The following is a 13,094-nucleotide window of genomic DNA, read 5'->3' as shown; positions in this document are numbered from 1 at the left end:
ATTTGGTCACAGATGAGGGAAAGAGCTTTTGCAGAGTGTGGGAATCAAAAACAGCAATGAGAGCTTTACTCTCTGGGAGGTAACAATGACAAGAGAACATTAGGGTCTAAGGCTGCACAGGTATTGTAAACAGCAGTTAGCTTTCTTCCAGCTGTTGAAGCCTTCCGTTGTGCAAAAAGAACAGGGTTAGCAGAGGCCTGGACTAAAAGTCCTGAGAAGAATTTTCTCTAGGCAGACAAGTAGCCAGCATTCCATTTAGTAAAAGTCCAGCTATGCCTAAGTTTATGTTCATCTTTACTTTTTAAAGGATTTTTGCAATATGGTCAAAAAAGAACTGTAGTCATTAACGAGATCAAGTTACACTATATTAATTTATTACAGTTTGGGTCTTCCATCAACTCCCTACATTATCAGTGATGAGTTTCTCAGTAGCACATACAACAGCTTTTCAGCAGAATTTGTAAAGAGAATAATGAAAACAGAAAACTTAAATAACCAGAGTAAGTGAAACAAAACAGTCCAGTGTGAAGCTTATCCTAATTAATATACTTTCATGGGTTTGATTGTTAAACTAAGGTCACCTTATTCTAAGCACACTATGAATTATAATAAAAGATTCCAACCCTTAGAAATTATGAAAACTTCAAGATTGTATTAGTAAAACTAAAAATTCTAGCTGTTGTGTTTATTGATTGACTTTGGTCTGGACTTTCTGGACCTCTTCAGGCCAAGAATAGCAATCAGGTAAGATCTGGTCATAATTAGTGCTGTACATCTGGGAGCAGACAAACTCTTCTTTGTTTTGGGGTTCGGGGTAAACAGTGGCCATCTTTTCTCTGTATGCATCTGTCACAATCTAGAAACAAGGAAGGAAAGTCATTATTTTAATAGTGAGAAGGTGATACTGAACACAAATCAGGTTTTTATCCATCTCAAAAATGCTTAATTTGTACTATAGTAAAAAGCCACATGCAAAACAAAGAAGATGAAAATGCAACTATAAATCGTATGTAGTTAAAGGGGGAAATGACGTTAGCAACCAGGGAACGCCTCAGCAGTAGAAACTTAAGTGATGTAAGTGTTATCAGCATTTAAGTTCTCAGGCAGGCTTACGTGCCCTGCTGCTGGTTTACTTGGCCTGAATGCCCAAGTCTCTGCTGATCTCTCTTCTGTCTTCTGGACAATAAGAAAGCATCTCCCACCTCAGTCCCTTTGCACACTACTCTATCAGTAAGCACAGCCACGCCTCCTGCTCCAGTCACCACCTGCAGGACAACTACATTTATCCATCTAGTCTCCTTGATTCTGCCATCTTCATCCCCACAGCAGAAGTAGACATCTGGATATGCCCAGGGACTTCAAACTTGCAGCCCCTACAGCAGCCTCTTCCCTGACACCCCATCTTCACTCTTGAGTCCTCAGTTTCTGTGTAAGTAGCTGCATGGTGTTCCAAGTGGTACAGATTCGGAAATCCACGCCGTCTCTATTTCCTCTACTGCCCTGTTTTCTTACTTTCTCTTCTGTGTGCTACTTCATTATCAAAATAAACCTAAAATGGTAACATGCTGTACAGTACATAAATAATAAAAACTGATACAGATCAGAACAAAATGAGTCTGTTTTTCCATAAAAGACAGACACTCGCACTATTAGTTGAAGGTTTTTGAAGTGCTGATTTTGTGGAATATATCTCCAGTCAACAAGATAGACAACAACAGGAGAATCTTAAACAGTGCTATTTAGATAAACTTGGAACAGTGTAAATGACTGATGCAAACCAGGATGTTTGGTATGCAGGAAGACTGGACAAAGTCTGGCTACCTTTAGACTGTTGAAACTGAGCAGGTGCTACTGCCCCCAAGTGGCCAGAGGCTAAAAATGCCAACCAACCCCAGTTTAAGCAAAACTGTTAGGTGTCAATTTTGTGTTTCCACCCATAGAAGCTTATATGCTGGTGCCTGCACTAGTGGTACTCCTAAAGTTAAAATATGGCTTAGGATGACCCTAATCCATTCACTTCTGTTCCTAAAAGGAAGATAACTGGACAGCGACAATGCCAGCGACAGAGAAAAGACTCCAAGGACACAGACCTGAGAAGACGACAAACTTAATGACATGTTGACCCTGGGTGTACAACCTCCACACAAGATAAATAGGCAGAGAGACAGAGATAAATAGGCAGGCAGGCAATTTCTTTCTTTCTTTTTCTTTTTCTTTTTAGTGTAAGCCACCCAGAATGTGGTTCTTGGTATGGCAAACTAATACAACCACACCATTAAAGGCAATCCCACTCATCTGTGTTAGAGAATATTTCTCTGCCTTAGATTCCTGGTCAAGTCCTGCTGTCGCTCATCTGTCCCCATGGCTGCTTTTGAGTTCTTTGTCCTTACTGCTTGTCCTATGTTAGGCAGCTAGTAAGACATTAGCAGGCTTGGAGGTCACTGGAGATGGACCCTACCTTCACGATCAGCTCTAAGCCCTACCTCCTAGGGTCCTGGTAAGGAAGAGGGAAATATCAAAATCACCCTCCTTAGAGTTTGAAATACCATGTGTGGTGGTTTGAAGGAGAATGATCTCCATAGGTTGTTCATATGTTTAAATATTTGGTTCCAAGTTGGTAGAACTATTTGGGAAGGTTTAAACGAATGGCATTGTTAGAGGAAATGTATCACTGGACAGGCTTTGAGTTTCCAAGACTTGATCCTTTCCCAAGCCCCCAAACAATAAACCTCAAAGGAAAGAACAAAGAACAGCATGAAGCCAGAAGGTGAAACGAAACACAACACACAGGAATGAAGACATGTTAGAAGACAGAGGTCACCCGGGAGCCCTTCCTTGCTGTACTACTTACAGACCCACTGCTGGGCTGCCTACTCTCTGAGTTCTGACCGGGAAAGTAGAACCCTCCTTCCCTCCTTCTCCCCCATCTCTCTCTCTCTCTCTCTCTCTCTCTCTCTCTCTCTCTCTCTCCTCACCTCCTCTCTACACACACACACACACACACACACACACACACACACCATATATGCAGTCACCAATGCTCATGCTGAGCTTGCCTGCTTCCCTGACCCCTAGCTCAGATGGCCTAGTTTCCTCTCACCCAGCACCGCCTCCCAGCAGCCACTAAGACCCCCCCAGCTTGTCCGCCCAGTTGTTTTTCCCTCAAACCCAATGAAGTTGCCCTTGAGTTCCCTTCTGCTTCAAGAGTTTAAATTTTTCTATCTACAGGACTCGTAGGCTGCCAAAGGAGCCCCGTGCCCCGTCACCTGTCACCTGTGTCCTCAGTGGTTCTCAACATGTGCATCGCACACCCTTTGGGGTCGCAAAGCATACCATCAGCAACAAAAATAACTTTATGGTCGGGGCCACCACCACATGAGGGACCGTATTAAAGTATCAGAGCATTAGGAAGGGTGAGAGCCACTGCTCTAAGTCACAGACAGGGAGGTGGCAGGGGGCTCCAGGTATAAGTGTCACTCTGGTTAGTCTGTGGGAACTATACAAACAACTACATAGAACATCTACACTAAGGAGAATTGGGAGAAGCCCGCCTAAACAGAATGAAATATAAGTTAGAGGAGGAAAACGGATGGGAAAACCACAACTAGTCCCCGTGTTCCCACCCATCTCTGAGGATGAGGTCTGCACTCCCGTCACCACGTCTCATTTCCTTGAGTCCTAGAAAATGAACATACATGCCAAGCAAGCATGCATTTAGCAAGGGAAAGAAAAAATAAAGAGGCTATGTGGTTTTTACCTTTACTGCAATTTTCAACGAAACATCTCGAATTGTATTCAAAGGGGGATAGAGTCGACCCTCTTCTAGGTGTTTGTCTGACACTTGCTGAGATATGACCTTTAAAAGAGAAAAGGTTAAAAATGTTTATACATCTCATGATCCAGTGTTGTAAATATACGGATAACTAAGGAATGGCCATGTCTGGAAACTATCACATGAACATGACTGTCTAATATGCCCCTTCCTTGTCAACAGAAAAGCTAAGCCTTGGCAACTGTTGAGATCACACCAAGAGCATACGCGTTCCCTTTGGTTCAGTTCCTTCACACTAACATAAAGAATTAGGTATTTCCTAGAGGAACAGGTGAAAAGAAAACGGGATGCAGGCGTCATGGGAGGGGCCGTTAGCCAAGCAGACCCACTCTTCCTCCCGCTCCCATTCACACAGCAAGTAGCAGGGACTAGGAAAGATGGCTCGGTTCCACTCCAAGAAGGACGTAAATTTTACCCAGCCCTTGGTTATCAGCTTATCTAACCCATCTCCCCATTTCTCTCCCCAAGCCACTCCCTAGATCCAGACACAGCTCAACAATGAAGTCACTTCACAAGGTGGGTCTAGGGCAGCTGGTGGCTGGGCCTTGAACAGAAATGATGGGGCAGAGATGGGTACTGAATTGAGCTGCACTGTTGGTTACCAGCACAAGAAAAGTTAAAATCTCTTTAGAATTAGAAAGAAGACTCAGGAACAGAGACTGGAAAGAAGACTTAGAGTAAAATGTCTGCCACATGATCAGGAGAATCAAGAGCTCAGATCCAAAGCTCCTGCTGCGTAAAAGCCCACTGTGGTGGTACATACCTACAACCAGTCCCAGGAGGCAGAGACAAGAGGATTTCTCTCTTCTCTCTCTCTCTCTCTTCTCTCTCTCTCTCTCTCTCTCTCTCTCTCTCTCTCTCTCTCTCTCTCTCTCTCTCACACACACACACACACACACACACCACTGTCCCTGGCTCCCAGGCTACCCAGTCTAGCCAACTGGTGAGCTCTTGTCTCTGTGAGGGAGCCTGTCTCACAATCTCTGGCCTTCACACACCTGTGCACACACATGCACCCACACCTGCATAAGCACACACACATATATTTGCACGCACATAAAAAATAAAACTTTAGGAATCCAGAAATAGCTTTTCAGATTTGGTCCAATTCATGAGATTTCCAGTTTCCTATGTGACCAAACCAGTGTTTAAATTTTTATTATTTTATATATGGCTGTTTTGTCTGCATGCATGTCTGTGCACCACGTACAACTATGTCTGGTGCCCTTGGAAGACAGAAGATGCCAAACGCCCTGGAACTGGAGTTATAGATGGTTGGGAGGCACCACGGGGGCTGGGAATTGAACTCAGGTCCTCTGGAAGATCAGTCAGTGCTCTCACCCACCAAACCATCTCTCTAGAACAATTTTTTGTTTGTTTTTGCTATAATACTAAAAGTAATAAGACTTGGGCTTATCAAATAAAGCAAGTTACTTCAGTTAGCTGGTTGGCTGAACCAGACAATCCAGACAGCCTTCCCTAGGCCTCTGGCAGCCAGCGCCCACGGCACTGGATCTGCCCTCCCTGCCACGCTAGCGCTGTTGATGCACTGCTTTTGCTGTGTGCCAGAGCTTTGTTCCTTGTTAGTGGTGTTCTGAAGAATGGCAGTAAAGACAGTGGCCTCAGTCACAGAGACGACATAATCATTTTAAAATCTGAAGCTCTCAAGAGCAAACACCAAACAGGAAGAAAACTCAGCCTCAGAGTGTTTAAGTAAGAATTGCCTTGGGGCTGAGTCTGTAAGTGCTCATGCACACAGGAGGACCTGAGATGGATCCCAGCCCCTGAGTGGTGGGGGGCAAGGATCTGCAGCATATACTTAGGATCCCAGTGCTCAGGGACTCAGGGATCAGGTAGACACAGGTACACCTTGCTGGTCAGCCACCCCACCCAAATCAGCAAGCCTGGTTCAGTGAGAGACCTGTCTTCAAAAACTAGGTGGAAAGCAAAGCAGAAAACACCCTAAAATGTGTGTGTGTGTGTGTGTGTGTGTGTGTGTGTGTGTGTGTGACACACACACTTGGTCTTAAATAAAAGAGAGATGAAGAAACAAGGAAAATAGCAGGTAAGAGTTGTAAGAAATAGAAGAGAACTGAAGGCCAGAGATGCAGCGGAGAGAACCCTGCAGAGGTGAGCTCACTCGGCTGTGCACAGCACCATTTTCTCTTCCTCTGTTTGGCTCTGGGGTTTTCCTATATGGTGCAGGCTGACCTGGAGCTCTCTGTGTAACCGAGACTGGCTTTAAGTCCTATACCTCTCAAGTGAGCCACTACACCCAATTACTTTTTTCTTCTTCCAAAAAGAAAAAAAAAACATTGGGGGAGGGGATTCAGGGTGTCTGGCTGGCCTGAAACTTGCTATGCAAACCAGACTCTCCTTGAACTCACAGAAATCCACTTGATATTAAAGCATGAGCCTTCAGTAGTCATCATTATTATCAGTGAATAAGAAATAAAAAGTAGTTACTTGGACATTGTCACTAGAGGGTGCTAGAGCTGAAGGAAGAAAAGAGGCTAAAGAGAATCAATCAAGCTCATCTGTTTTGTCCTAAAAGAAAGGGTTATATTTTTCTTTGTGTAAAAACCTTAAGATGTTCTTAGTAACTGCATAGCTATCTGAATTGAACAATCTTTTTGAGTTAAGAACAACAAGCCAGACACACCAGCTGTCATACTTTTAACCTGTGAAGAAATGCCTGCAGAATGCTATGGCTTCCAGGCATCTACCCCACAGTGTGAGGCAGGTGCTAGCCAGGCTGTAGTCTTTGATCACACCAGTGACTCTGGAATCTGCACCTGTTCTTGGGATTCCTCTTCAGTGCAAACAACAGCAGGTTTGCTGGACACATGCTTTAGACCAACCAGGTTTCCTTTGGCTCAGTACAGCTATTATGGATGTTATACAGTGTTTAATTTGTTGAGAGAAATTGACATTCGTGGTTTACAAATATATGACCACCCACTGTCACCACCACCGAGGCTCAGGATGCAAAGGGGGCTGAGGACAGCACTAAGCTCACAGGGCCTTGTGCTCTTTGTCTCTGAGCTGGGGTTTCATACTCTCTGCCAGTGTCTACGAAGCTATGGCTAACATATTAGTCTGCACTTGGGTAAAATCAGTTCTCGACTGTACATGACTCTCTGGCTCTGTGACAGCCTGGGGACCTTTCCTGAAATCCCAGGAGAGAACCAACTTTTCCTACCAATAAAAAAACTCTTTATGGGGGCTGGAGAGATGGCACAGGGGTTAAGGCTGTCAATTCCCAGCAACCACAGGGTGGCTCACAAGCATCTGAAACGAGATCTGGTGCCCTCTTCTGGCCTTCAGGCATGCATGCAGGCAGAATGCTATGCTAAATAAATAAATCTTTTTTAAAACTATCCTTACATTTTTACCTATTTATGGTGGTGGGGGTACATATATACTGCACACCTGAGGAAGTCAGAGACCAAGCTGAGAGATGTTTTCCTCCTTCTACTATGTAAGTCCTGAACACTGAATTCAGGGTCTCAATATTGGCAGCAAACAGCTTTCTTTACCCACTGAACTTTCTCAGCAGCCCCTCTAGTGATCAGATAAACATGTAATGCCCTGTGTTAATTTCGTTTCAGCTTCAATACTAGTGTGGCTTCTATTTTCTGCCCTGAAACATTAATGACAGACATCTCTACTATACTATGTCAGACTTTAAAAGGCCATTCTTTAGGAAGGCTCACAATGAAGAAATGTTACTCATCACCATTTAGAAAAGAACACTTTTGTTTCGCTGAGGTCGTAAAAGTTCATTGGTAGCTAAAGGCAATAAAAGTTTCCCTCCATGAAATGTAACCACTGAGGAGGAATCTCACCAGCGACTCCTATGGACCTGCTCCCCACTCCTAATTCTCTACTAAGAGTTCTTCACACTTGACAGACAGCTGTGACGCCAAACAAAGAAAACACTGAGCTGAGCAGATGCTGCCTGAGTATGCGCCTGCTCTTCACAGTACCTCGGCAGTGGTGAGGAAGACCTTGTCGGTGATGTGTCTCAGCCCACAGGCTACCACCCCAAGAGCAACTCCAGGGAACACGTAGGAATTGTTGCCTTGGCCAGGGAAGAGCGTCTGTCCATCTGGAAGGGTGACTGGATCAAAGGGACTGCCGCTGGCAAAGATCGCACGACCCTGCAACACAGACATACGGATCTATGAGAAAGAGAACTGGGTATCTGAGAACAAGTGGACCATAACAGACATCCACAGGCAGGCTAAGGAGTGGCGGTGCTTAACTCCTCGTGGGCCCAGCTGTTGGTGGGCAGCTGGTGCTGCCAACGGGTCAGGAAGGGATGCTTGTCACTGTTCTCTGTATGAATCTGCAGCTCTTAAGAAAGGGCCGAGGTCATCTATTTCTGACACACTGAAAGTTTAAAACAATGTAAAATTGAGCTAACATTGTGTATGACAGGAGCCTCTACGCTAACAAGAACGGTTGTGATACACAAAGACACAATAATTAATTACACACTTGCTTATCAGGGGTCTATGTGTATGTATGGTACTAGATTTTAATTCTGCTCAAAAGGTTGTGTTTCATTCCCTTGAGAATTTAAAGCTATTGAAAAATGTAAAGAAAACTCAATGACATAAAGACTAAAATTACTCAGGGTGGTGATACCATCCCGGATAAGAGAGAGAAACCATGGAGCGGCTCCTTATTAAAAACATGACTCTCCCAGTGATGAGCACTTGACGTGTTACTTACAAAGTAGAGCCTACAGGCTTTGGCTTATACACAGGATCACAACACTATGCTGTTTACCCTCTCTATTTTATATTTCCAAAATAAAGGATGTAGATACATAAAACTAATTTCATTTTTGTTATAATATTCTCAAGTCTTTGAGGAGAGCAGAAGGCTTTCTGCCAACCTATCAGTCAAGTATATGCTAGTACAAACACGGTATAAAATTAACTTTTTATTTTTACAACAGTGAAGTACTGAGCACTAAGGATTCTATGCCAGCCAGGCTGGGTATCAGCATAGCTGCCCAGATCCTCCACCCATGGCAGCAAAATCCAAACCCAAAATTGAGCTAAGTAAAAACTAAACTGTGGTTTCATTTTGTATGCTTCGGTGCTTGGGAATAGCTAGTTAAAGATAGCTTCAGAACCATTCAAGACTATGTTCTTTCCCCTTCATTTTGTATATTTAAGTCTTACTTTCCGAATCACTCCCGGAGAGTTATCAATAAAACATACAAAGTTGGTTGATTTACTGAAGATGAACAGAGTGATCCAACCCTGAGGGAGATGAGGAAGTCACGCCTTCAGTGTGTTCATGCATCTTTCAGTTTAGATGGAGCGGGTCTTATGTCAAGTGTACATGATCGACACCTTGGGCATCCTAGGCTTCCTGAAATCAACCACCATTTGACTGTTTACCTTGGTCATTTTATAGCACTGCTCTGCAGAACACTCGGCTTTGCTAGTTGGATTACTCAAAGCAAAAATGATGGGCCGTTCGTTGAAGGTAGCCATATCCTTGAGAATTTGTTCTGTGAAAGCACCACCAATTGCAGCAACTCCTAAAAAAGAAACAAGAAATGGGAGAGTAGGAGAGTCATTGGTTAATTTGTCCCAGAGGCTTGGTATTAGCAGCTCCTTTCTAACAGGCCCTAAACAAAGTACAGAATGTTCACACTCAAGTCTAGCGGTGAAACAATGTTGCTCAAGGCCAACCATCTTTAGGGTAAAGTCAACAAGTGCCTTTAAAAACCACAGGTATAACTTCAGACTCAATACAGAGTTCCTAGTCAATCATTAGGAGCTCTGGTTACAAGCTTTTGTATCAGGAAATTAAACCATTAATGTATTAAATCTACTACATTCTTTCTTGGCAACTTGAATAAACTGTGGTAACTGTGTCTTTACAGGCAATGTTGACAATCATCTCATCCTGTTGTGAAACTGGAAAGCAGAATAAAACAACTAACATAATGAAAAGTAGTAGGTACTATAGAATGCACTGTGCAAAACACACCCAAAGCTTGGTACAGTTCTTCATGATGCTGGATCAGAATCCACAATACCATCAACTATCACAAATGAACTTCTAAGAACAGACTATGACTGGAAGCGACAGACACACATGGGAATAGGAACAAGCTGCAGTAACTTCCTTCGAGATTTTAAGCATAGGATCTGAATATATTAAGCATCTCTTCCATGGATTTTTAAAACAAGGTCTCATATAGCTCATGTTGAGCTCCTATCCTGTCCTCCTGTTTCCACTTCCCAAAGCTGGGCTGGGACGGTAGGTGTGCACAACAAGCCCAGCTGTACACTGCACATCACACTGAGGAAGAATGCAATGACAGGTGAAGGGCATGCCCTGTTTCTAGGAAGACTTGTTCAGAGCCCTGGATCTCAGTGTGTCTGTATACTGCGGGCATGGTTCCCCACGGCATAACTATACACTGCGGGCATGGTTCCCCACGGCATAACTATACCCTGCAGTCATGGTTCCCCACGGCATAACTATACCCTGCAGTCATGGTTCCCCATGGCAAGGCTGCCCTATGCACCACAAGACTTTTTACCAATATCACTCTCTGACCTCTACCCACTGGATGTCAGTTAGTCTTCCCTTTCCCTTCCTCCCCTCCCCTCCCCTCCCTTCCCCTCTCTTCCCTTTCCTTTCCTTTCCCTTTCTTCTTCCACATCCTCCACATGCCCTTCACATTGATGACAACTAATAACAATCTCCAGGCATAGACCAGTGTTTGGGGTGGGAGAGAGGGTTGTTCCCAGCACATTCTAAAAGGACTGTCTGCCTGGAGTAATGAAGCCTGGAACAGGGCTGACTGTGGCAGATGTTAGCAGGCTGACACAGTACAAAGGCCACACACCTCAGCTCAAACCAGGAATACTAGGAAGGCAGAGCTGAATTACAGCTCAGTGCCTGTGAGGACCCCACAACTTAAGTGACTCCATTTCCTTACTGGATTCTACAGGTTGGAGTTTGAAAAAAGCAAAACAATGCGATAGGCCACATTAAGGAAAAGGGGGAAAATTACCTATGAGGGCAGTTGGTTTAATTTTTTGAACAATAGCTTCTAGGTTCTTCATTTCTTCATGTTCATGGGCAAACACCTCTTTCTCTTCTGTGAGAGAAGCGCGTCCCTGAATAAAGCAAATGAGAGGGATAAGTATTGCAAATGTGTGGGTCACTGGCAGGTCACTTCTTCCACATGGCTAGTGCCTGCACTTACCATCCTGTGTGCCACGCATGGCATCTACCCTTGAAGCCACTCCCTAACTGTCACTGTATTACTCCACTTGTCCTTTCAACAAATAGTTACATGGCAGTGTTCCAGACAATAGTGACACACACAGCAGTGAGCAAACAAATCCATCAGGAGCTTTGAGACATAGGCTAGGTATAACCACTGCTATTTCACACACGAGGACACAGGCTCAGAGACTTTACGTGAGCACAGCTATGACAGGCACTGTCTGGGACTGCCCTGGAGGAGCAGCTCTGCAAATGCTGGATGCCAGACTGAATGCTAACTGTCAGGCCCAAAGCTGGTGCAGTCTCCTTGCTTTAAAGAGGGGAAAAAGGGAGGGAGGAGTGTGTGTGTGTGCGGGTGTGTGAGTGTGTGTGAGTGTGTGCATGTGTGAGTGTGTGTGCGCGTGGGTCATGTGTAGTCATGTGTATGAGTTCAGGCACAGAGGGCAGGGGGAGATCAGACACAATCCTGGCTGCTGGGCTTCACTTTCTATGTTTTCTGTGACAGAGTCCCTCTTCACCACTGTGTACTCCCTAAAACTAGCTAGCTAAGCTGCAAGCTCCTGGGAAATCCCCTGTTTCTACTTGCCAAGTTACCATATGAGTTGCTGGAACTACAGCCATGTACTTTATGTGGGTTTTGGGGTTTGAACACAAGTCCTCATGATTGTGTGTCAACCACTTTACTCACTGAGCCATCTCTCCAGCCCAGATTTATTTGCTTTTAATGGCAATATAGAGAACCTTAGGAAAATCAAAAACATATGAAGTCCTTTATACTTGTTTCCTTCTCTATAAACAGGCAGAGCATAACTAATGTCTCACCAGGTCACTGGGGGTTGAAGAAATGATGGGAACATGGGAAGCACTTGGACCATTATCAGCTGTGATAAAAAAAAAATTCTGTGTAGAGGAAAGGAACTATTTCCAGCCCTTTATAATTTTGGAACATTTTATCCTAGTCTGCTACAAATTGCTATTTGTATATCACTGCTTTGCATTATAAATGTAACATTGGATTGGGTGGCTTCCCAAAAAAGGAGTGTACCATTGGTTGCTGTTGTATCCCAAGAAGTTTTTCCCCCCCCCATGCTTCCTATAATGTATTAATATACACTATGTCTGAGATACCATTAAATAAGCACCCTTCATTCATTTTCAATCAAATCTCAAGTTTCCATTTTACAACCACTGCAATACAGAATACTAGCAATAGTAAGTTGGACATTTTTATTCGTCATGTTTACTTGAAAAAATAGTCTAATTTCTACTTTAATCAGGAAATACCAAATTGTTCACACATGTTTTATGATTAATCCTAAGTCTGAAAGAACTCAGTTGGATAGAAACTTCTTTGGTATTAGAGATTGAATTCAAGGCTTCACACATGTGAGGAAATTGTTTAGATACTAAAAACTGTTAACTGTCAAATGATTCCAGATCTTTATTCTCTTTCTTTACAACAAAGCAATATAATTTTAGCAGCACTGTTGAATTTTATCTTCAATCCTCATAAATTAATTTTAAACAGATTAATAGCAAGCACACACACAGACTAGTTACTTTAGTGTTTGCAGCAAGATTTTTAATCGCTCTAATAACATAAAAAACTATGATAATGATGAAATTTTACAGCTCTTATATAATTTGAGGTCCTAAGGGACAAGCTTGTTGAGTGCTCTTATGCTTACTTCTGTTAGCATCACAGACAGGGATTTATTTCATTTGTGCAATTCCATCACAAATCTTAGGCAGCACACTGGCATGGAAAGAATGAGTGAGCCTTAAGTTTTAGTCATCAACAGGAAAAAATAGGCAATTATCATATTAAAGAATTCCCAATTTCCTCCCTTCCTGTGCCTGTGCTCTCTGCCAAGTAGCTCTGCAGGTCCATCTACAGAAGCAGACTACATAGGCATGTTCTGTTTACCATGGGGTTACAGCTCAATGAACCTACCCCCAGCTTAAAAAAATGTACTTATTACACCCAACT

At 43.5% G+C, this 13,094-nt stretch overlaps 1 protein-coding gene across 1 annotated transcript in view; it reads right to left on the bottom strand.

The window, feature by feature from the left end:
- Window positions 1–348: 348 nt before the first annotated feature.
- Window positions 349–13,094, bottom strand: part of Me1 (malic enzyme 1) — a 99,238-nt gene continuing 86,492 nt past the window's right edge. The window contains exons 10-14 of the mRNA XM_051207725.1: window positions 10,887–10,992; window positions 9,253–9,395; window positions 7,822–7,995; window positions 3,758–3,856; window positions 349–856 (exon numbers count right to left, since the gene is read on the bottom strand). Of these exons, the coding sequence (XP_051063682.1) occupies window positions 686–856; window positions 3,758–3,856; window positions 7,822–7,995; window positions 9,253–9,395; window positions 10,887–10,992 (693 nt within the window). The 3' untranslated portion in view covers window positions 349–685. The remainder of the gene's footprint in view (window positions 857–3,757; window positions 3,857–7,821; window positions 7,996–9,252; window positions 9,396–10,886; window positions 10,993–13,094) is intronic.

The sequence above is a fragment of the Phodopus roborovskii genome, unplaced genomic scaffold (assembly GCF_943737965.1).
Source record: "Phodopus roborovskii unplaced genomic scaffold, PHOROB, whole genome shotgun sequence".
In the NCBI taxonomy this organism is placed as follows: Eukaryota; Metazoa; Chordata; class Mammalia; order Rodentia; family Cricetidae; genus Phodopus; species Phodopus roborovskii.
Note: the sequence above shows the minus strand (reverse complement) of the source record. Positions and strands in the feature narration are given on the sequence as shown.